The sequence below is a fragment of the Mustela nivalis genome (assembly GCF_964662115.1).
Source record: "Mustela nivalis genome assembly, chromosome: 2".
NCBI lineage: Eukaryota > Metazoa > Chordata > Mammalia > Carnivora > Mustelidae > Mustela > Mustela nivalis.
In genome coordinates, this window is record NC_139021.1 from 134,030,911 (window position 1) to 134,056,316 (window position 25,406).

General features: G+C 40.2%; 1 protein-coding gene and 1 long non-coding RNA gene across 7 annotated transcripts in view; one reads left to right on the forward strand and one right to left on the reverse strand.

The window, feature by feature from the left end:
• Positions 1–12,659, reverse strand: part of LOC309855738 — a 54,048-nt gene extending 41,389 nt beyond the window's left edge. The window contains exons 1-2 of one of the 2 annotated variants that reach the window (XR_014306969.1): positions 12,570–12,650; positions 7,833–7,894 (exon numbers count right to left, since the gene is read on the reverse strand). This is a non-coding gene — a long non-coding RNA (uncharacterized lncRNA). Of the gene's footprint in view, positions 1–7,832; positions 7,895–12,569 lie in introns of both variants that reach the window. The other variant, XR_014306968.1, reaches the window with a different exon arrangement.
• A 139-nt stretch (positions 12,660–12,798) lies between these two features.
• Positions 12,799–25,406, forward strand: part of MCU (mitochondrial calcium uniporter) — a 198,952-nt gene continuing 186,344 nt past the window's right edge. For 2 of the 5 annotated variants that reach the window (XM_082716025.1, XM_082716026.1), the window contains exon 1: positions 12,799–13,038. In XM_082716025.1, coding sequence (XP_082572151.1) covers positions 12,892–13,038 — 147 coding nt within the window. In that variant the 5' untranslated portion in view covers positions 12,799–12,891. The remainder of the gene's footprint in view (positions 13,039–25,406) is intronic. The other 3 variants (XM_082716029.1, XM_082716028.1, XM_082716027.1) reach the window with 3 other exon arrangements.

Genomic DNA, 25,406 nt, shown 5'->3' on the forward strand with positions numbered 1-25,406 from the left:
AAGCTGAGTACATTTAATGAACAAGCCTGCCTGTCTCACATCAGCCAGTCTATTTAAAGAGTCAATAAGGACTTTGGACTCTATACCAATACCTACCTCTGAAGAAAGAGAATGTGGGAGAGGCAGATTTAGCGGTATAGTGAAAAAAAAATTTGCCTTGAGTATTATGAAACTTGGATTATAGTTCTGCCTCTGCCACTAGATAGCTTTGTGAGAGGCACCTGGCTGTCAGTGTCAGAAGAGCATGAGACTATCAATCTTAGGGTCATGAGTTTGAACCCCACATTGGGTGTAGAGATTATTTAAAAAGCAAAAACACCCCACCCCTCAAAAAAACCCTTTAAAATAAATAAATAAATGTCCTCTCCTTTGGGGGGAAAATAGCTTTGTGGCTTTGGATAAGTAAGGTATGTGCTTAGACTTCAATGACGTCACCATGGACTGAGACTGCATTAGAGAACTAATTTTGGCAGGTCTAATTTTTCTCAGAACTCATTTTTCACAGGTCTAACCTTCTGTGTGGTTTTCCCCCCTACATTGTATCCTTATTCAGCCTGGGGGAAAAGCAATGATGAGTTGTAGCTTCAACAGTATGACATTGAGGGGCACCTGGATGGCTCAGTTGGTTAGGCGTCTCAGGTCATGATCTCAGGGTCCTGGGATCAAGCCCCAGGTCAGACTGTCTGCTTGGTTGCAGTCTGCTTCTCCCTCTCCCTCTGGATGTCCCCCAACTTGTGCTCTCTTACCTGCTCTCTCTCTCAAGTAAATAAAAATAAAGTCTTTAAAAAAAAAAAAAAAGAACTGCATATTGATAAGGCCGGTTTCCAGAGATTACATTAATGGTTAAGAGTGTGGATGCTGGAGTCCTTCATTCCTGAGTTTGGGTACTGAGTTAGCATGAATTACTTAAGCTCAATTTCCTCATCTGCAAAAGGGGAATGCTAATTCTTAATCATAATGTTAGTGAGAGGATTAAATGAGCTAATACATATTAAAGCACTTAGCGCTAGTAGGTCCTCAGTACTTACCTCTCTGGATCTCTGTAATTTTTTTTTTTTTTTGGTCCAATCAGAGACCAAGACTAAATTATTTCCAAGGTGCTTTATTTCTGCCTTTCAGTCTCTATCTTTTTATTTGTAAAATCAGAGACCAAGACTAAATTATTTCCAAGGTGCTTTATTTCTGCCTTTCAGTCTCTATCTTTTTATTTGTAAAAGAAATGTGTGTTTTAGTAATTTGGCCAGTTTTGAATTTAATAGCTCAATTATTCCTCCCATGTACACAGAGTAGTTTCCCAGAAAGATCTCTAAATCTGAACTACTCCCATAGTGTGTAGGAGGATCACTGCTGGTGACTAGGACGTAAGAGGTGTACAGTTTCAAAGAGAAAACCCTCGCTCCTGTACTTCCACTCTCGATAACATGGAAAACCCACATCTATAGGTATCTAGGTCCCAGGCCCCATGACAGTCCTCAAAGTCATCATTATTCCCATATTGATAAAGTGCAGCAGCCATTTAGATCCCAAGAAACTTGTCTTACTCAGAAGGCAATTAATCACATTCACCTACAGGTGATAATTTGATTAAATGTGAATATACTGCATGCCACGTATTTCTAGCATCATGTTTCTTTTTTTTTTAAATTTAATTTATTTATTTGACAGAGATAGAAAGCACACAAGCAGGGGGAGTGGCGCAGAGAGAGGGAGAAGGAGAAGCAGACTTCCCACTGAGTAGGGAGTCTGATTCAGGGCTCTATCCCAGGACCCGGGGATTATGACCTGAGCTGAAGGCAGACGCTTAACAACTGAGCCACTGAGGTGCCCCTCTAGTATCGTGTTTTTTATTGATGAAGAGTTCAGCACTGCTTTCAAGCCCGCAGACTTAATCACAACAATTCTCCAATTCTGTTGTTGACAGTCGGCTTCTTGGATCACTCCTGGGATCAATTCTGTATCACTTAACAGACGAAAAACATACCAGTTACTTGAGAGGAGATAATTTAATATAAATAATTGTTAACTAGGTAGAAAGATGTTAACTAACTAACTGCAAGGGTAAAAAGAGAACTTGAAAGACTCATGGTGTAGCAACTGCAAGAAGCAGCTACAATCCCTCTGGCTAAGAGAACAAAAGAAAATGATTGGAATTATTAAAACTAGAGAATGGGACTTTATTATCAATTCTTTATATTAAATTGCCTCTTCAAGTAATTGGTGTGGTTTCTGTCTCCTGACTGCTTTATGACTGATACAGTGGTTGTGCCAATTTATACTCCCACCAGCAACATATGAAAGTTGAGGTTGCTACATGTCCTTGCCAAAACTTGGTATTTTTCATCTTTTTCATTTTGAGTATTTTGCTGGGCTTCAAATGCTATATTGCATTATGTGTTTTTTTCTTTCTTAAAATATTTTATTTATTTATTTGACAGAGATAGAGAGAGCACAAGTATGCAGAGCAGCAGGCAGAGGGAGTGGGAGAAGTAGGCTCACTGATCAGCCAGGAGCCCCATGTAGTACTGGATCCCAGAACCCTGAGATCATGATTTGAGCTGTAGCAGACGCTTAGCCGACCCAGCTACCCAGGCACCCTTGCATTATGGTTTCTAATTTGCATTTCCGTTTGGGAATGAAGTGAAGCACATCTCCACTTGTTTATTAGTTATTTTGATCTCCTCTTTTTGTAAATTATCTGTTCAAGTCTTTTGTCCATTTTTTCTATTGGGTTGCTGCCTTTTTCTTATTGATGAGAGCTCTTTGTATATTTTGGACACGAGTCCGTGTCAGTATCAGCCCAGCTCTCTGTCAATATGCCTAGGCAAAATAAATAAATAAATAAATATGGGACGCCTGGGTGGCTCAGTTGGTTGAGCGGCTGCCTTCGGCTCAGGTCATGATCCCAGCGTACTGGGATTGAGTCCCACATCGGGCTCATTGCTTGGCGGGGAGCCTGCTTCTCCCTCTGCCTCTGCCTGCCACTCTGTCTGCCTGTGCTTGCTCTCGCTTCTCTCTCTATGACAAATAAATAAAATAAAATCTTAAAAAATAAAAAATAAATAAATAAATAAAATATGCCTAGGCAGCATTACTAGTACACATGTTATTCCTTTGATTAAATGGCCCTAGGGACTGAATTACCTCAACAAACATTAAGAGCAGTGGAGTGGAGGTACTAGAACATTCTCTATCGAGAGAAGATAGGAATATGTATTTTATTTATTGATCCACAAATCTCTTTGAACATATGATTTTAGACCATTAATTATGTGCAAGGAACTATCCCAAGTATGTGAATTTGCTTCTTTCTGAAGTATTAGAACTCTGCTTGGGAACTTTACACATACTGACATTGTAACAAAATAAGAATCTTGCAGTGTTAAAAAAAAAAATCTTCAAAGACCCAGAACATTTTTGAAAACTGAACGACTCATAAGCACTAACTGTCTGAGGTCAGTGAATATCAATACTGAATACTGAAAAAGTCCTGTGCAAATGTTAAAAATGTCTTCTAGATTTCATTGACTCCTGTTTTTATTCATTGATTCATTTACTCAAATCAAATATTTGTTAAGCATGTATTATGGAAGAACATTAATTGGAAACCAATTTCTTCATCTTTTCTTCTCCATACTCATTCTGGGTGGTTTCAACCACTCCTATGGCTTCCCTTACCAACTATTTATATGCCAATAAACCCTACATCTATTTCTACAATCTATTAATCAGGCTCAAATAACCAACTATCTGATGAGTATCATTGTTTGGATGTCTCAAGTCACTTGTCATACAACATTTTCTTTTCTTTCTTTTTAAAGATTTATTTATTTACTTTAGAGGGAGAGAGCATGTGTAGGTGCATGTGTGAGTCGGGGGAGGGGCTAAGAGAGGGAATCCCCCAAACAAACCCCCTGCAGAGCACTGAGCCTGATGTGGGATTGGATCCCATGACAAATGAGATCATGACCCAAGCCAAAGCAAGAGGTGGATGCTCAACTGACTGAGCCACCCAGGCACCCCTGTCATACATTTTCAAAACTTAACTCATCATCTTCCCCAATAAATCTTTTCTCTGTTTTCTCTGTCAGTGTATGGCACCAGCATTTACCCAAGTAGCCCGGGTAAGACAGTTAGAACTCTCCTTCATTTTTCCCACCCCTAAATATCCTATCAATTACCAATACCTTTTATTTTATTTTTTATTTTTTTAAAAGATTATTTATTTATTTATTTGACAGACAAAGATCACAAGTAGGCAGAGAGGCAGGAGGGGGGGGGAAGCAGGCTCCCCGCTGAGCAGAAAGCTCCATGCAGGGCTCTATCCCAGAACCCTGAGATCATGACCTGAGGCAAAGGCAGAGGCTTTAACCCACTGAGCCACCCAGGCACCCTACCAGTACCTTTTATGTTTTTAAATTTTTAATTTAATTTTTTTAAGATTTTATTTATTTATTTGACAGAGAGAGATCATAAGTAGGCAGAGAGGCAGGCAGAGAGAGAGAGAGAGAGAGAGGAGGAAGCAGGCTCCCTGCTGAGCAGAGAGCTCGATGCGGGGCTCCATCCCAGGACCCTGAGATCATGACCTAAGCCGAAGGCAGCGGCTTAACCCACTGAGCCACCCACGTGCTCCTACCAGTACCTTTTAATTCAACTTCTTATATACAGTCTCTCTCAAATTAGTCTGTTTTTCCCATGACCAATACTATAAACCATATTGTTGGCATTTCTTGCCTAGATCTCCTAATTTATTTTCTTGCCTCTAGTCTCTCTGGTCTCCAATCTATCCTCTAATCTCTCCCATTTCTAAAATTCTTCAAGGCTTAACTTATACTCTTTGGATAAAGTCCAAATTCCCTAATATGGTTTATAAGATGCTATGTAACTGATTCCTGATGCCTCTCTGGTATCATATCTTACTAGTCTCCATCTGGCCTGCACTCCCACTAATCTGTCAGATCTCACCAAAGGAATCCCCTGAGATCCCTTCCTACATTCTCAAAAAATAAGTAAAATGCCCTTCTACAAAACTCTCCTATTTCCCTTACCTCATTATGGTAAGTTTTTGAGGCCAGATTCTTTTGTCTGTTTGCTTCTTTGTTAGCTGTGGTAACCAAACCAACAAATCACCTTATTTATTGAAATAATGAATAAATCTCTTGGAACTCAGGGATAGCCACTATTGTAGTTAGAATACTGTACTACAATAAGCTCTCTTATTAAATTCAAGAAATGTTTCAGATTCTTTAATATAAGGAGATATTTGGGCACAAGTATTACAACTAACACACTTGGCATTTTGTATAAGCTGAAGTCCATCTTATTTATTGAGATACTTTTAGTTAGCTATTGTTTGTGATGACCATGTGTTAAAATTTATTTGCTAGGGTGGAACAAAGATTGCCGATTACAATTCTAAAGAATGCATTCCGGAAATGATTAACTAGGGTTTTACTTTGCAGAGTTAGCTTGCTTACTATTAACCTATATGTAAAATTTGATTTAACAAGATTCTTTCATTTCCCAGGCCTGTTTTTGGGAAAAGGATCCATGTTTGCAAAAAGGAAATTGTCTATATTTATATTTTTTCATCTTCCAAAACACAAAATTGATAAGAAAGCAGCAAAGGCCTATTTTTAGAAGAACCACCAGAGCTTTACAATCTTTTTTAAATCCTCTTAAATGAGTTCTATATTATGGGAATTTAAAAATAATTATAAAATATCATGGAAAATAACCCAAATAGCTCAGGATTCTGAATTAGCACCCATTTACATGCTATCCTAGGTTTATAATCTAGTGGTATTATGTGAAAATTTCCTCTTCTTAATATGATCATATTTTGATTGAATAGCCAATAGAACCAATTGCTTCAGCGCCTTAAAGTAGTAGTATCTATAGGTGTTATAAATCTTGCTTAAATTTTAACAAGTCTATTAAATGAGTTATTCTCTCTGATGCTGGAAAAACCAAGGAACGCTGTTTCAACCTAATCTGTACCTCTTAGCAGAGCAAGGCGTGAAGGGAGGGCTGCAATGTCTTCTTATAATTTTCTGAGATTAAAATTTTCTTCATACTCTGGCAATGAACTAGTTAAAAACTATTTAAATAGAATTGTAACCTACTACATAATGATAGCACCAAAAAAACCCCCTACCATTTCTTCATATGTCTTCTTACTAATTTTGTTGGGTGATTAATTATGTTGGCAATATGTTTTAAATTTATGTTATATTGAGACTCCAAGATAACTCAAGGGATCTTTCCGCAATTCTTTTGAATGATCTATAAATGTTGGACTGCAAAGTTATGGGAAGAATTGATCCTATTTCAAGGTTAGAATGAACATTTTAGAAAAAGTAATACATGATGCAAAAAATGTGAATTTTGGGAAGTTTCTCCTAACATATAGTGCCCAACACATAGGATGGATTCAGTATATTTTTCTTGACTGACTGATCAAATGAGTGAATAAATGAATTATCCTCCTGCGGGTCTTGTCCCCTCCTCTTACCCCAACTCACAATTAATTGTAATTATTTTCTGAGTCTCTACCCACATTTTAGATAATTTTGCTCCCAAGTTTTGGCAGCTGGAATGGCTTTTTAAGTGTCTAATTAAGAATGATTTGTTAATAATTATTATCTCTTTGAATAATTTTCTTCCCCCTTTTACTCTTTTAAGCTGTTTTTACATTTTCCAAGTCTCATGCTGCTTTTTATTTCTTAGGCTAGCTTTTAATAAATAAAAGAGAACAAAGTCCTTTTTCTCGCCGCCTTTTCATAAATGTGACCCTTTCTGTCATTCTTTCCTTGATCCTTTCCAAATCAGCAGTGGTTGCCATAAGTGACGGCTGAGAGACAAGATGCCAAGTGCAATGGCTAAATTTAAAGAGCAGTATTCGCACCTGTTGTTAACTGGCAATGACCAGCCTCACGCCCACAGCTTCTTCCACCTTCTGCCTCCTACCAAGTGCAACCCACAGCCCAGAGTCTTTATGCGTTCACGTATAAATAAGTACTGATAAAGACTATTTGCATGTATCAAAAGGACAATGAATATAGCAGTTGACACTAAATTTGTTTAGTTTCAGAGGAGCTGAAATTTGGGCAACACTCAGCATAATATAAAGACAAATCTGACCTTGAAGTAGGTAGACTAATGTGGCTAGGTTTTAACAAATTTTTGAAGACTTTAAATGGACTATCTCACCCCAGAATTTTTTTTGAAAAGGTCTTATTTGTTAATTTGACAGAGATCACAAGTAGGCAGAGAGGCAGGCAGAGAGAGAGAGGAGGAAGCAGGCCTCCTGCCGAGCAGAGAGCGCAATGAGGGACTCGATCCCAGAACCCTGGGATCATGACCTGAGCAGAAGGCAGGGGCTTTAACCCACTGAGTCACCCAGGCACCCTATCGCCCCAGGATTATCTTGTTAGAGCTGTCATACTTTGTGAAAGTATTTTGGTATTAAGTATTAGCATTGGTAGAAAGTATTAGCATTGGTAGGGTCCTATAAATTTAAATGTTGTATGAAAGAGGCAATCCTCGGAGTCCTTATAATAATCTAAAGAGTTAGCTTAAATTAGTTTGCCAGGTTGGCAACACTAACTTGGAAGAGTTCTGTAAGAGAAATATAGTAACACAAATAATTTTGATACAGATTATACTTAGAAGATGAGAGAAGGGGACTGTGGCCCAGCCAACAAGATTAGTCTATTCAAATAGGTATGATAACCAAGGGAGTGTGGCCAACCTCATTGTCAGATCAGCTCACATCAAGTGCCAAAGTACTATGATACAAAGTCAAATAATAAATTATGAGAGTTTAGTTTTACCTGGACATTTACTCCCACAGGAGGCAAAGCTGGTCTTCAAAAGAGTAGAACAGGTAGGTGGCCTATAGGGACAGTGGGTGCAGACAGAGTTGAAGGTTGAAAGGTCAGGGCATATTCAGGGTATAGGGAGTAAATGCCTGAAGATTGCTGAGAGAGGAGAGCACTTTAGCAATTTGGCATTTTGTTCTGATTCAGTCTTATCAGAGAATGTTCTTATGATTTTTTGGCACTTTTGGGTACTCTGGAATGGTGTTCAGTTCCTTCAGAATATGGGCTGAATTCCTATGGTCGTGTGATTTATTTGAGTGCAAAATTAGTGTTCTGTGCCTTTGAATTACTTCAGATAGAGGCAAAAGACATCCTGACTCCAAAGGTCTAGTAAATAGCAAAGGCTCTAGAAAGCCACAACCAATCCTACACAAAAGCGACAGCATTATTGTTTACTGCCAACCTCTCAGATCTTAAGAAATGTGAACAAAGACGGTCCTATTTGAACAAGCCCTGCCCTCCTCAACTGAGTGCTTTCCTGGTGTTCTGCTCTTGATAGAAGAAAACTTGCAGATAGGAAATAATGTTTGATTAGAGGGTCTCTGAGTTTCAAAATGTGTATGGAGTCAGTCATTCTTTGGAGGTTGGGGCATGAGACTCCTGGCACACAAAAATCTTAAGAGGTCATATGTAAGTACACCTATGTGAATGATGTATGTAAAGTATGCACACAATCCAGTGTAAGGTTGCAAGTCTACATTAGAGTAAGTGGGGTGGAAGTATTAGGGGAAGAAAAGGAGAGAAATAAAAATGAGGAAGGAAAAAATGTGTGTATAATGAAGTGAGACTAGATGTGGATATAGACAGGAAGGGATATGTGACGGGGTTTATGAGGAGTTCGGCTACACTTAGTAGAAATATTTCTGGTCAGAGAGGTTGAGAAAAAACATAAAAGATTATAGAAACAGAGAAGTCATGGGAAAATGAGTGGTAGTGATGGCGAGATGCCTGCAGATGGGTAGGGGTAGAGAAATGGGAAATGATACCTGGGAAGATAGTGAGTCCCAAATAGCTAGAAAACAGATCAAGGCTGTGATTTATGAGATGATAAATATTTGAGGGTAAGCCCTTTCCTCTTGCTCTCCTTCTTCATATACTTTTTCCCTATTCTTTAAGAATTGCTGATTTCACTTGCATAGTAATTCACACCATCTGTGAACCATGAAACACAGCCCCCAGATGTCTAAGCAGATTCTGTTATGGTTTCTTACCCATGTCAATGAACTGTGTGCATCACCTATCCTGGCTATTCTGGAATGCTTTTAGGCAAATACTCCATTGAGTTGAGTCATAATTGGGAGCTGACTTCTGTGTACATTTTAGTAGGAAGCCTAGTTAGGGTTTCATGCTCCAGGAAATCTGTTCTGATTAGTTTTAGCTAAAAAAAGATCAACCTGTTTTAAGGATTGGCACAGAAAACAACTCTACGGCCATGTAGATTTTAGTGACCATGTTTTTATAATGATAAAAATAACATGCAGATGGGAATATGTTAAACTATTCTAAAGAGTAGCTACTTCTCAAAAGTCTCCAGAGCTAACATGTTTCTTGTTTATTTTTCCAAGTCACTATGTAACTGAAATACACATATAACATATAAAAGTATACATAAGTAACTTTTACATATATAAATTAAAAAGGCTCATCTGCACTAGATTATTACTTTTTAAAAATTACGTATTTATTTACTTATTTGTCAGAGAGAAAGAGCTCACAAGGAGAGGGAGTGGCAGGCAGAGGTAAAGCAAGGGATCATATTCGGGACTTAATCCCAGGATCCTGGGATCACAACTGGAGCTGAAGGCAGATGGTTACCTGACTCAGCCATCTGGCTGTCCCATATTATTACTTTTTTAAAGTATAGATGGAATAATTCATTTTGTTAATGGTTGTATAATATTCTGTTATAGGGTTAGTCGCTCTCTCTCTCTCTCTTTTTTAAAGATTTTATTTATTTATTTGACAGACAGAGATCACAAGTAGGCAGAGAGGCAGGCAGAGAGAGAGGAAGGGAAGCAGGCTCCCTGATGAACAGAGATCCCAATGCGGGGCTCCATCCCAGGACCTGATCATGGGATCATGATCTGAGCTGAAGGCAGAGGCTTTAACCCACTGAGCTACCCAGGGGCCCCTAGGGTTAGTCTCTTATTAACGAATTCCTATTAGAAAACATTTAGGTTTTCTTTAATTTTTTATTCTCAAAAGGTAACACAGTTTTTAATTTTTTTGTGGTCACTTTGCCATCTTTTAAAAAAGTATTATCTCCAGAGTGATCAGCACAGTGCCTGGCATAACAGTTACTCAATGAATATTAATTCCCTTTCCCTTCATATGTAATTTATTATTTTTTAGGAATGAGGATATTTTCTGTTAAACTATCCACACTTTCTTATTATGGGGCCTGGCCAACCAACTCATGTAAGATATCTCCTTTGCTGCTATGGAAAAGATTTTCTATGTAAGGAGGTAATTAACGTTTGTATAGTTTCTAGCCCTGGATTATTAGAACTCAATTTGGTCAGTGGAACCTCAGATTACACAGCCTACCTGGGGTGCAACAGTGGTTTTATCTTGGTAGACAAAAGATGACACCCTTAGTAACTAAGAAGGAAGCTTTTGGTAATCCCTCTAGTTTCAGGTTTATGCAGTTAAAAAAAAATCTTTTTATTGTGGTTCTTTTGCAAATGCATAGGACTAAATCTCAAAACTTCAGGATGCATGTCTAATTTCTGTATTTGGAAAAATAGGAGAAAGACAATTCCTATAGAACTTCTTGAAGTGTAAGTTGGAGATGGATAGACAATCCTGATTCATAGGCAGGTATGGCAAAAGAAACAGAAAATACAACAAGAGTAAAATTCCTGGCAATCCTAGTGAGAAGGAGGAGATGGCACAGCATTGCTAGATACATAACATGCAGATATGATAAATATAGATGGGCAGAAAATGATTGTAAGTGAAGTTGTTCCAGTAATGTCACAGATTTCCAGCTATGGGGGGGATTAGTATGTGCAGCTGTTGAATGTGGGGGAGCTCATCTCATTCTTGAGCTCTCAGGTTCCACTTGTTGGGCAATAAATGCCATTTGGGTGAGTGGTGTGATATTCTCACCCGGAGAAGCCAATCATTTTAATGTTCTGGGGTGGGGTGGAAGGATTAAACAAACCAAAAGCCCCACTTCATTATTTAGCAATTCTTGGCCAAGCAAATACCATTTCAGCTAAACTTTAAAAAATATTATTAGAATAAGTGATCAAATAAAATTGTATGTGGTGGGGGTGCTTGGGTGGCTCACTGGGTTAAGCCTCTGCCTTCGGCCCAGGTCATGATATCAGGGTCCTGGGATCGAGCCCCACATCGGGCTCTCGGTGCAGTGGGGAGCCTGCTTTCCCCTCTCTCTCTGTCTGCCTCACTGCTTACTTGCAATCTCTCTCTCTGTGTCAAATAAATAAAATACTAAAATAAAATAAAATAAAATTGTATGTGGTGTATTTTTGTTTCAACTTGATTGCCTAAGGCTACACTACTAAAGATGTTTTCCAGAATTTATAGTAATACTTTTTTAAAAAAGATTTTTATTTATTTATTTGACAGAGAGAGAGAGAGATCACAAGTAGGCAGAGAGGCAAGCAGAGAGAGAGCAAAGGAAGCAGGCTCCCTGCCCAGCAGAAAGCCTGATGTGTGGCTTGATCCCAGGCAGAGAGCCTGATGTGGGGCTCCATCCCAGGACCCTGAGATCATGACCTGAGCAAAGGCAGAGTCTTAACCCACTGAGCCACCCAGGGGCCCCAAGTAACACTTAAAAAAAAAAAAAAAAAGAAGATTTTATTTATCTGAGAGAAAGAGAGCATGAGCAGGGGTGGGGTGGGGCAGAGGGTGAGGGAGAAGCAGATCCCCATGCAGGCTCTCTGGGCTCAAGATCATGACCTGAGCAGAATGCAGATGCTTAAGGTACTGAGCCACCCGGGGGGCCCCTAGAGTAATACTTTCAGCTGCTTACCAAATTGTTTTCCTACTTCACATTTTAAAAGAAGGTGTGAGGACTAACCAGCCTATAATAACAGACAGCAAGGAAATCCTCTTCTAAGAAAATACTTCTTTCACAGTCTTTAATGAGCTTTCTTTATGATCTTGTTTCTTGGGGAAAGAAGTATTTTTCAAGAGAAAGCAATCAAGAATTATTCCAAAGTGTATCCTATTGGCTAGTTTATTTAAATTATGAAAATTCATTAGAATAACCTTTACATGACTTTTATTGCATTACCAACATGTTCTGTTTCCATAGTTTAATAAGTTAACACAGGGTCAAAGATAGTAAGAAAATGATTATTCCTTCTGGAGAGTGTAAGAGTATCAGTCTAAAAAGTGCTGTAAAAATGAATTGAGTATTTGAAATGTATATAGGTCTGTTAATTCACCCTGAAGGCTTGTACTCATTCTGGGACTTTGATATCATAAGCATTCTACCCCTCCTATATTATGCTACATATCACGGTCATTAGATCACCCTTTGACGTAGGGTTAATTTCAACATGTCCAAATACCATCAGTTATGAATGATAACTCTGGGCGTGTCACTGAGAGTTCTAGCATCCCTCGTTTAATGATTACTAATTTGGTACATATTTTGCCAACTTAGAACACTCACAAAGTACAAAGCTTAGCACAAATATCTGTTTCCCCAGTTACCTTTATCATAGCTTTATCCTTGGTGAAGATTAGCCATATCGAATATACCATCTCTAGTGCTGCTATTCTGAGGGGCTCGGGTGCCAATTACCGGTTCCTTAGAATTTGCCCGTAATTGACTATGTCCCACAATAGGTAACTCTGCAAGTGACAGGCAGCCTCAAGTGTGGTTCTCCCGCCTGTCGATTGGGCCTTGCAGGAAGCTCCGCCTCACCAACTCAGCCAAGGGAGGCAGTTGGCCCGGCGACGGTGAGTGGCGCGTCTTAGCTCCGCCCCGGCCGTCCGCTGCGCTGCCTGGGTCGGCGCCGTTTCCAGTTGAGAGATGGCGGCCGCCGCAGGTAGATCGCTCCTGCTGCTCCTCTCCTCCCGGGGCGGCGGCGGGGGCGGCGGCGGCTGCGGAGCGCTGACTGCCGGCTGCTTCCCCGGGCTGGGCGTCAGCCGCCACCGGCAGCAGCAGCACCACCGGACGGTGAGCGAGCGCGCCCGGCGGCTCCGGGGAGGGCGGGGCGGCGCTGGCGTGTGGGAGCCGCCGGCGGGCAGGCCGCCGGGGCAGCGGGCGAGTTACCTCAACTCGCGGCCGCTCCCGAGCTTGCCGGGCACGGAGGAGCCGCCGTGCCCTTCAGGCGCCTGCGGCGGCGACCAGGAAGGGAGGGAGGGCGGAGGAAGCCGAGTGGAGGAGGAGGAGGGGCGATGGCGGGGATGTTCCCGCAGGACCCGGGGCACCAGGGCGGGGAAGGGACGGGACTTGAACCTCTCCCTGACAGACTTCGCCCCCGATCTCGGTCCCTCCCTCCGTTTTTTTAAAAACAGCTCTGCCCCATCGCTCGCGTACTGAGCCCCGTGCAAGTTGTCCCCTTTCCCTCCTCCTCCGGGCGGGTTGGGGTGTCCTGAGTTGCCGCGGCTGCCTGGTGTATGTGTCAGGAGAGTGGCAGTGCCATGCTTCTGGGCACTGCCTCCGGAGAGCAGCCCAGGACCCCAGCGGGGCCGCTCCCTCGTCCTCTCTCGGCCCTTTGGGAACGGCCAAGAAGGATAATCAAACTTTATCCTCCTCCGTGACTTCCTGCGTGTGTGGGCATGGGGAACAGCCCCTTCGCGATGGATGCTGCATTGCTTCAGGAGACAAGCTCCATCCCCTCAGGTCCTTAAAGGTCCTCGGTGGTCCTTTCGGAGGGCTGGTTTTACTAGCTCGTTCACGTGTGCCTGAAGAAGGAAGGGGGGGGGCAGCAGGCAGAGGGGAAGTGGATAGGGCAAGTTGTTCGCAGAGGCAGGGATTTGGTAGTTGAATTAACCAGTTATTGCTGGATTTCATTGGCTGGCAAGGAAGGAGAGTTTCTGTTTGAACAGCCTCGAGATGTATTGGTGAGTGATTGTGAATTCTTTTTTCAATTGCAAGAGATCAACTTGGCATGGAGTTGTTGACCTAACAAGTCAGCGGGTTCTCTTTCCTTGGACTTTCTAGACTCATTTGTGTTGGTCTCTGGCCAACTGTGAGGGAACGAGTGTAGATTTTATTTCCTAGGGCTAACTTGTATAATGTGGGAATAGGAGAATCCCTGCAGACGGCCTGATAGAAGGAACTAGTACCTTCAGATCTCAACAAATACATCCACCTGTCCTATTCTGATCACATAGCTCTTGAGAGGAAGCTGAACTGGAGGTTTTCAGAGAGGACACCCCAAGACTGATGACAGCATGAAACCAGGTGTCTGCAAGAGCTATGAAAAGAACTAATGGTCTGTAAATGCAAGATGATACTGTTATTATTAGTCATGTATGGATCCTATCCTCATTCTTGTGAAGAAAATTTGTACTTCATATTTGGCATACTGACATATTGCTTTGCTGAAGCTTTGGGTGAGAGCCGAGCTTTTCCACAGTTCAGTTTAGATTTGCATGTTTCATAGCCTCCATTTATGTGTTTTGTTTTCCTGAAAACATAAAGCCATCCAGAAATCTGATGGCATTCCCCTCTCCCTCAAACTATTTAAAGGCCTCCCAAGTTGTCTTTATCCCTGTATTTTGCTAATACGTCTTTTGACTTTGCACAGTTTGTTTTTAAGGCTATTTGGGTGTGGTATTCATTTAACATTTTTAAATTTATGCCTTGTATATTTTCCACTATGCGAATCTGTCAGGCTATGAGTGTCTTCCTTGTGTGGGTACTTCATGAAAGTGTTCTTCTGTGCTATTCTGGGGTGGGTAAAAGTGATGTGCTGAATTTGTAACTGAAAGCACAGTTGAAGTGAAGTGTTATTTCTGAAGGGCTGAAGTGTTATCATGGGAATGTTGACTTGTAAATGAACTTAGAATTGTACGATTTTGAAAAAAGTTGTACCTGATTAATTAAAATATGTAAACAGGTTTTTTTCTTTTTCTACGATTGCTCTGAAGCCTTCCTGTATATAGCTGTCTCCATCTGTTATTCTATGATTCCTCACAAGATTCAATTTGAAAGGTATCTCTTGACATTTTATGCCTGAAATTGAGGCCCAGAAAGGGGAGGGACTTGGCCAGGATTCCACCTCTAATACGCACCAGTTTTAGGATTCCCACCTACCCCAGATAGTCTGACCCTCTTATTGTCTTCTTTTCGTTATAAGACGCAATTGCTCCTTCATAATCTCCTTCTTTTCAAGGAAAAGGAGAGTATTGGGAAAGTATTGGTATTTTAAACAACCATGAATGGGAATTGTCTTGTGAGTAGATGTTGGAGGCAGAGCTGTGGAATTAGGCAAATATGGGAACAAACATCTTGCTCTTACAGAGGTCCCTGCGAGACACTAAGGTTGAATCTTGCATAGGACACATTCTGTGCATGTGCAGCAGATGGCACTCTGCATTGGACTAGATCACAAGCCCAGCTTGTGCCACTTTTGTTCTGCTGTAGTAGGTACAGTAAATTAGAGCCAGGGGGACATAACCAATTATGGTGCTGGTTAATTTTTTGCTTGAGAGGCATGCGTTTTGAAATCTTTTCCAAGTTTACAGAATGAGTCCAAAGCAGTACAGTTCAGCCTATTGGTAAATGTGGTTTCGAAGTTATAAAACATAACTTGTTCCTTTCCCACCTTCCTCATTAAAAGATCAAACAACTGAGTAAATAGAAATAAAGGTGCAGGGGCTTATTTGGTATTTTTAGCACCATCTAGCATAATTTTTCCCTTCCTGTGTGAAGAGCCTGTTACTGCTCCTCAGTTTGTGACTGTAATGAAGACATGTAAAATGTTTGTTGCATGCCTTACTGTGTGGTTAGTGAAGGTGACTGCTATTTTCAAGGGTGATTCTTTGAGGGGCAACTGCTTTTCATCGTGAGCTGGGTAATTGCTTTGCTAAATCAAACTGTCTCACCTCTGATTATGAAAGCCTGACTGTTAACATTTCCTAGTGGTCAATAGCTAAATCTCTTGCTTAAGTGTGTCATTGGACTGTTACAGTTTGTGGTTGTCTCTCTACTTTACACATTATAGTTCTTTGGCAATGAAAGCATTTCAGTTTAACCTGACAATTTTAACTGAGATTATATTACCTGACACAGAGGCAAGTCCCAGTTCTTTAACTGGGTTTCTCATGGTCTGGCTGGTCTTATTTAGCCAGATCCATCCCAGCACAAATACTTCACTGTACTTAAGCCAATGTTCCACATATCTATACTAAATGTTTATGTAGTTCCTGCAACTGAATTTCAGTCTTTTTTTTTTTTTTTTTTTAAAGATTTTATTTATTTATTTGTAAGAGAGAGAGAGAGTGAGAGCGAGCACAGGCAGACAGAGTGGAAGGCAGAGTCAGAGGGAGAAGCAGGCTCCCTGCAGAGCAAGTAGCCCGATGTGGGACTCGATCCCAGGACGCTGGGATCATGACCTGAGCCGAAGGCAGCTGCTTAACCAACTGAGCCACCCAGGCGTCCCTGAATTTCAGTCTTAATCACTCCTCTAACCTCTAAGGTCCATATCAGGTTAGAGACTGTGACCTACAACTCCTTTTTGAAGCTAACCTACTCACTTTACAGATGAGGAAACAGACCTAATGGCAACTGAGGGAAATGACTTATTAGGTTATGTGTGGTTTATGACATCTGAGATTAAAATTCTTCAAGTGGTGGTGGATTCAAGATGTTCTAGTCAGAATCTTAATTTGTGTGATTCCTGGCTCTTAATCCCTCTCTTCTGTCCTATTCTGTCCTGTCTAAATTCTGATAGACTTTATTATTAGCAGGGCACAGATTGGCACTGACTTTTTATCTAAAGGTTTCGTTTGTGGGTGCCTTATATTATAGGAGAAATAGGGCAGTATTGCATTTTTGTCTCTCATAGACTCCAACACAGCACTAAGTATATAGGTGATGCTCAGACATGCATTAATTGAATATGCACCTTTGTGTCTGCTTGCCAGTTCTGAAAAGATATGCTCATCCACTCCCCCAGCCCCCTGTCCCCAATTTGACTTGTTTAATGGCCTGTTAATTTAAGTAACCACATTTGGGTAATTGCTTTAACTTTAGTATTGCCAGTGCTGTCTTTGATTGTATATTATACTTCTTTATGGTAGTATACCCAAAGAGTGGGTACCTTTGGATTAGCTCTATGGTGGTACTTGCTTTCTTCCCAAAGCCCAGCAAAAGTATGATTAATACCCAGATTATATAAATACATGATTGAATCAGGTTCAAGAGTTTTTGTTGTTTTAGTCAACTACCGTGCTAAGATTTTGATGGTCCTGGATAAATGTTTAGAGCAGACTTTTAAAATTTACTATTATTCCCACTATTTTCTATCGAAATGTAGTTGATACACAATGTTACATTAGTTACAAAAGCTGGCTTGTTTTTAAGGAAGCAACCATGCTTTTTTTTTTTTTTTGAAGATTTTGTTGTTTATTAAGGAGAGAGAGTGGGAGAGAGGAAGTAAAAGAGCATGGGTGGGGAGGGAGGGTCAGAGAGAGGGGGAATGTATACTTGCTGCTGAGTGGGGAGCCCCATGTGGGGCTTAATTCCAGGACCTGGAGATCGTGACCTGAACAAAAGGCAGACAGTTAATCAACTGAACCACCCAGATGCCCCACAACCATCCTTTTATTTATCTTAAAATCATGCTTATTTTGTACGATGTGCACAAAATATTTGCACAAAATATTTGAATGAGTAAATTTGGATTTATTCAACAGATTATGATTATTTGAACTTTTCTAAGTCCCAAGGGGGCTCTGTTTCATGCTTTATGAACTCTACTCCAAGAGGAAATCTAAGTAGAGAATGCAACATCAAAAATGGTGTATATCAAAGATAACAACAAAGATCATTTTTGGTTTTGGGGCTGCCTCGTGTTTGAAATCCAGAGTGGTCATTATCTTCTGCAATAGCACTTCATTGACACCATTATCTGAGTAACTGCAGAGATATTGCTTTCATTTTTAAAAAAGGATTTATTTACTTATTTTTTTTTTAAGATTTTATTTATTTATCAGAGAGAGAGAGGGGGAGAGAGCGAGCACAGGCAGACAGAATGGCAGGCAGAGGCAGAGGGAGAAGCAGGCTCCCCGCTGAGCAAGGAGCCTGATGTGGGACTCGATCCCAGGGCGCTGGGATCATGACCTGAGCAGAAGGCAGCCGCTTAACCAACTGAGCCACCAGGCGTCCCTTATTTACTTATTTGAGAGACAATGTGAGAGAGGGAAGGGGGCAGAGGGAGAGGAAGAGGGAATCCTCAAGCAGACTCCCTGCTGAGCATGAAACCTGACCCAGGGCTCCATCCCAGGACCCTGAGATCATGACCTGAGCCTAAATCAAGAGTTGGATGCTTAACTGACTGAGCCACCCAGGCACCCCCTCATCGCTTTTTTATATTCTAGCTTTGTGCCTCTGTGGGTTTTCTTAAAAATTACTGTTTTTTGTTTTGTTTTGTTTTGCTTTTTGTGATTAAGGACAACACTACCTTTTAAGATCTGGAGATAATCACTTAACATAAGGGAATCCTCTATTCTTTATTTGACTGATTAATGTCATATCATGGCTCATGGATACTTTACAATTACTGGAATATCATGTTTTTTGGAAACTAAGATGTCACCATGGAGGAGGACATGTACTTAAAAGAACTGTAGACTTGAGATTGCAGATAGACCATAGGTTAAGGAACTAATGCAAGAGTGTTGAAATGGCTTTTTCCTTGGTAGCCCATCAGGTTACCACAGAGCTGAAAATGGCTCCCCCCGTCTGCTGACCTTTGCATTCATTTCTTTTCCTGAGAAATTATACAAATGTGTGTTTTGTTTTAAAAAGTTAAGCAGAGGTACGTTTTAAAAAGTGAATTGGGGCCATATTCTTTCAGTAAGTGCCTAAACTCAAACCCAATCTTGAATAATTACTCCCTGATTTAGGTCAAACTTGATGACACATGTTAAAAAAACTTGTCCCCTGCATATTGAACATGCAAGAGAAACCCTCCATTTAATTATTTCACTGTACTTTGTTAAATGCAGTGAAAGAGCCTGTGTAACTTGAAAGTTGACTTCAAGCAGAGTAATTTTAATAAGTTATGTGAATTGTTGACTTGTAAACTGTGTATGGGTGTGAATATTTATTTATGTATTTTTTTATTTTTAAAGATTTTATTTATCAGAGAGAGAGAGAGAGAGAGAGTACAAGTGGGGGAGAGGGGGAAAAGGAGAGGAAGAAGGAGAAGCAAACTCCTTAATGAGCCGGGATCCTGATGTGGGGCTCCATCCCAGGACCCTGGGACCATGACCTGAGCCGAAGGCAGCTGCTTAACCGACAGAGCCACCCAGGCGACCTGAGTCTTTTATTTTGATAAAAATGTAACTCGGTAAATTATATCACCAGCTGGGTCTAATAGCATGCTAAAACTGAACTTTTTCTAATGTAGTTCTGGAAAAAATGGAAAATATGACATTGCATTTTGACATCTCTCTTGAAAATAAGAGCCCTTCCAAAGGTTCTTTAAGGACATTGATAGTATTTATTAATCAAAAGAGTGGGGTGTTTATCTCTTATACTTTGTTTCTGAAAGTTTTTACTATTTATTGTCTACTTTATTGTTTGGGGAGCATTGGTAATGATCACCAGAGAATTGCTGAGGACTCCATTATGTGTGTGAGGCTGTCCAGAGGATAGTCTCTAGTGTAGTCTTAAACTGTACTTAATGCCTTATAGATTACAAGATCCTTTAGATTCTTTTTTGCATTCTAAGATAGGCTACATTGTACTTCTTATCTATAGGAAGTAGTGTTATAGGATGTTCAAGAGTACTAATATCTCCTGTAAACTTTAGAGAAAGTTAATGTGACTGATTTTTTTGGCCAGATAACAGGAGAGTAAATAGGTTAGCTTGAACTACCCGACCCTATGTGGAGGGGTAGATATGTAGAGGAGTAGATACAGAAGGAAGCTTCTAAGATCTGAGGGCATTGTGTTACCTCATTGAATTCTCACCCAAATCCTGTGAGAGGCAGTGTTATCCCAGTTTTATAGATGAGAACATTGAGGGTGAGGTAGGTTCATTTCTTCTTAAGTGTCATAAACTGTTTTTTTTTTTTTTTAAAGATTTTATTTATTTATTTATTTGACAGAGAGAGAGATCACAAGTAGGCAGAGAGGCAGGCAGAGAGAGAGAGGAGGAAGCAGGCTCCCTGCTGAGCAGAGAGGCCAATGTGGGACTCGATCCCAGGACCCTGAGATCATGACCTGAGCCGAAGGCAGCGGCTTAACCCACTGAGCCACCCAGGCGCCCCGTCATAAACTGTTTTAATGCTAGAGATACAATGATGGACAAGACACAGGTTTTGGCCGGAGATTTAAGTCTAGGTCTGGTGGGTTGTCAGTGTGGGGCCTCCTTCCATTTTGTCTTCTCCTCAGTCATGTTTCTTTTTCAAGCATCTACTGCAGTTTTCTTCTAAGAGTTCTATCTCACTGTCTTTCTAACTAGATTTCTTAACTCTCTTTCTCTACCCTCTCCTCCAGGTATTAGGTAATAAGGGTCTAAGGTATTGCTTCCTTAGGATCTTTGTAATTTAGATAAGGATTCTAGAAAATCCCACACATTATCGAGCATTGCTTCTATAGCACTTTTATAACATTGTCTGGTGTACTCCACAACAACTCTTCAGGCAAAATACTACACCTATGGTACAGATGAGAAAAGGAAAACCTGGTAAGGGTAAATAACTGGAATCATTCAGAAAATTGAAATTCTTCAGACACTCACCTATTGACCAGAAAATACCTGTTGAACTACTGTTTGTAACATGCTGTGCTGGGAAAGAGAGATGCCCCTGAGGTGGTCCAAAGAGGTCACAGTTTGGTTAGGAGATACCAACAAGCAAGACCATAAGGGGTTGTGCCCTCCCGCCTTGGGAGCATTTAGACCTACTGAAGAGAACTGGGGAATGGGGAAGGCTTTATAAGGGGGGCCTCACTTAAGCTGAAATATGAGGAAATATAATGTGTGGGGGACTGGAAAGGTGTAGTTCCCATTCTAGACAGCACCAGCATCTGACATGATAGTCTGAGGGAGGAAGATGTCTTTGAGAAATGGCCAGTAGTTTGTCATAATGGAGTATGGGCAAGAATAGCCAGAGATTAAGCTGGACAGTAGTAGTGATACCAGTAATAATTAATATTATGTATACCACGTGTTATGCACTTTGCATAGGTAATCTCAATTCATGCGACACCCTGTGGGTAGGTACTCTTACTATTCTCCTTTTATAGATAGTGAAACTGAGTTATCTCAGATTGGTTGATTTGCCCAGGATCACGGCTGGTAAGTGACACTCAGTTAGTAAATGACTTGCTCAGGATCACACAGCTGCTACTGGCATACTTGGCAAGTATACCCAAGGGGTCTGGCTCCAGCGACTGTCTCTTAGCTACTGTGCTGTGGTGAGGGAATCACACTGTGAAGGGACTTGTGAAGGAGTTGGGATTTTATTATTTAGATCAGTGGTTTTTTTTTTTTTTTTTTTTTTAACTCAACTCACAGTAGAAATACATTTTATTTCATGACCCAGAATGTGCATGTGTGCGTAAAAGTAGGAAAAGTTTCACGAGACAGTATTTTTACTATGTATGATTTACATCATTCCTGTGCTGTTTTGTTCAAGAAATACTGGTTGGGACCCATTTCAACTGATTCCACAATTTAAGCTACAGTTTAGAAAAATAACTGCTGGTCAATAGGTGAGTGTCTGAAGAATTTCAATCAAGTGATTCACATGATCAGTTTGTGGTTTTTGGTAGGTTACAATAGCAGCTGTGTGAAGGCTGGTTTGGAGAAGATGGGACCAGAAAAGCCAAGAGGCCAGTAAGGGATATCTTAATGGACCAGGCAAAAGATGCCTGACTGAGGACAGTAGCACTGGGGATAGAGAAAAGGAATAGAGAGAAGGGAGTTTAGGAAGTAGAATTGATAGAACTTGATGATTGGATGTGGACTATCACTCAGCTGGTACCAGGTAGAAAGCTAATTCAAGGGCTGTCTGATTTTGTTAATACTTGGGTGCTGAAACTTTGTTTCTGGACGGTCTCTGTGTCTTTTTTTTTTACAGTCATGTTAAGTATGTTTCATTGTTGTGATTGTTGTACCTCTACTCTTGTATATAAAAATATGTTGACCTGGTTTAATGATTTTCTAATTTGTATATCAGATTCCCACCATATCCCCATTTTCCTGCTCCCTTCCCCTACCTCATACCATCAGAATCTAAAAGATTTGCAGACCCGTATGGAAAAGTTTATAAAACATGATGAGCATTCAACAAAACTTAGTTGAAAGCATGGGTTCTGTGTATTGTACTCTTCCAAGGAAGAAACTCTTCACGTTATGTTAATTAGAGGACTATTTTTAAGTAATTTCCTTTGACTTTGTTCTCTTCGATGTTCCACTTTTGTAGTGTTTGTTTACCTTTAGAGAATATTGAGCATTGTATATATGATAGTCTTTTATATTTAAAACAAACAAAAACCTAGCTATTCCTAAGCATGAAGCCTTTTCTTAGTAAAATTTTAGCAATCTTCTTGATCACATTAGAAATGAAGGTACAAGATTCCTACTGCTTCTGCCACCCCAGAAGTATAAAAAATAAAACCACATAGTCATCAAGAACGAGTTATATGGAGTGATTTTCTAGTATTTTAATTACTTTACTGGATTGCTTTATTTAGAAAACACATATTCTTTGGTATTTTTCTAGGTATTATAATGCAAAGGTGAGTATTTGATAACTATGACATTTTTAATTGTTTTTAAAAAATATTTTTAAGAGAGAGACAGAGTGTGTGTGCAGGGTCGGTCACACAAGTGAGCAGGAGGTGAAGCGGAGGCAGAGGGAGAGAATCTCAAGCAGACTCTGTGCTGAGCTTGATCCCACAACCCCGAGATCATGACCTGAACTGAAATTGAGAGTCAGCCGATTAACTGACTGAGCCACCCAGGCATTCCAGCTGTCAAAAGTTTTAGAGCCATTACAGTATCTGCTTTGCCAGAAGAGATTGTATTTGTCATATAGTGAGCCTTTTGAAATCTCTGGGAGCGAAGGATTGTTTTATAATCACAGAATTATTAGTTTTCTGAGGTAGGTAAAAGAAGAGATGGAAGTGGTGTCTGTGTGTTTAAATCACCAAAATAAAAGTAAGTAATTGAAGAGGATGAGGTACCATGTGATATAATAGGTGTGTGGGTTCTGTTCATTTCTCATTTGTTAACTTGCTATTTGACGTTGGGCAAGTGACTTACCTCTTTGGTCTTAAATCTTTTGGTCAGTTAAATAAGAGGGCTTGATCAGGTGAGCCTAAAGGGCTTTCTAATTCTAAGACATCTATCATTTTTATATAAGTGATTTTTATGTTATTTCATGGTGGGGAGGCATGTATGAAATCATAAACCCAAGCATAATGTATTTGTTTATTCTCACAAGGGTCAAGGGCTTGACTGAAGAAAAATAGCTCCCATTACCTTTTTAGGACAGTTTGCATAATTACTTCTGACATCTTGATAAACAATTTACCCTGCATTCCTCTTAAACATTTCATTATGCCTTAGTCCCATCTTTCTCTTTTGGCTTCTTTTTCCCATTGAAACTACTGAGGGTGTGGGGGGAGAGGAGAAGATATGGGGGTGGAATCCGGAGATTTAGAGAGACGGGGCGGGGGGGCAGGAAAAAAGCAGCTAATGTTAAAGTGCTAAGATAAGATGGACTATTCTTCCCCACCGCCCTGAAATCTTTTATTTATTTATTTGTGTGTGTGTGTGTGTGTGTGTGTGTGTGAGAGAGAGAGAGAGAGAGAGAGAAAGAGAGCAAGCGCACAAGCAGGGGAATGGCAGGCAGAGGAAGAAGCGGGCTCCTTGGAGCCAGACTGGGACTTGATCTCAGGAGGCTGGCATCATGACCTGAGCCAGTGGCACATGCTTAACTGACTGAGCCATCCAGGTGCCCCAAGATGGACCATTCTAATAATTTGTTAATTCTGAGCTATGGCTTGCAAGTCTGAAACAGGAAATGTTTCTATTTTCCTTTGTAATTATGCTATAGGAATTCTGAGTGTGAAAACATCAGGTGATTAGTTCTCTTGGTAGTCTGTTCTTCCCAACCCTGTAAACTGAGCCTAATCAGTGTCAAGAACACTCAGTCAGTGTTGGATAAATGAGAGTCAGTGAGTTAAAAATTCCTGGAGACTATACTCTAAATCCTTCAGCCCTGTGGAAAATGCATCTGTAGATCATCTTGTTGTCTGTACCTAGATAATACAGTGATGGGAATCATGGAAATATGAAGAAGGAGTTACTTTTCTTTGATTCGAGCAGCACCGAATCATTTTAAAAGAGTTCACAGATTATGCTGAAACAAGCAGGACTTTAGGAAATACTAAGTAAAAATAGTGATGGAAAAATATTGGAGTGCTTTTGTGTTATAAATGATTTAAGAAATTGACACATGCATCTGCCTGGTAAATATTTGGAGCAGGTGGAGGAGAAGAGGGAAGGGTGAAGGGCTGGGCACTGCAGAAGAGAGCTTTAAAGGAACTCTTTGAAAGAGGTGCTGCCAACTCTAGATTCCCTACATGTATATATTTCCAAAGATGACAGATTTTTGGAGGTGTTTATTTTGGAACTAATCTTCTGTATTTCCATTCTGCCCCCACTGTATCCTGAATCTTGCACTGCCAGAATTCTGCTAGCTGCCATGAAGCAGGGCTGTGGCAAGTGGCCAAGTGTGATAAAACCTATTTTTCGTTTTAAAACAGAGTATGGATGTCAGAATACTTCAAAGAAGTATTTACGGATAGATTGAATGGAGTAGGAGAAATAGTAAAAACCTAATGAGAAGATTGAAGGTTTCTCATTTGCTTTTGATGGAATTACATTTATTTTGTAAACAGAATACCAGCTTGTGTCTATCTCTGTCAGTTTCTCTCTCTCTTGTCCCTCTTTCTCTGATCTTTGCATGCTGATGCTCAAAACTGCTGAATACACAGGAAAAATGAGTTTTCTGATCCCCTAGTGGTGGTAGTGATTTTTTTGTTTTTGTTGTATTTTTATCTTTTGAGGGGATCCCAAGGGTATGCTCTGTGTGAATGTCTCATTACACATATGCATGTTAGTAATTCAGTTTTGTTTATTTCGTTCTTGCTTTCACCACCCTCTCCAAAAATGAAATCTTTTCTTTTTTTCATTTCCGTCTCTGACTTAATTCCGTCTTTGACTTAAGCTTCAAAACAAAATGTTGTCTAAACATCGTTGAGATGGTAAAACAGTTGTAATATATAACACTACAGAATTTTGAAATATTCATTTATTAAATGGAAAATTGAATTGCAATCAGTACTTT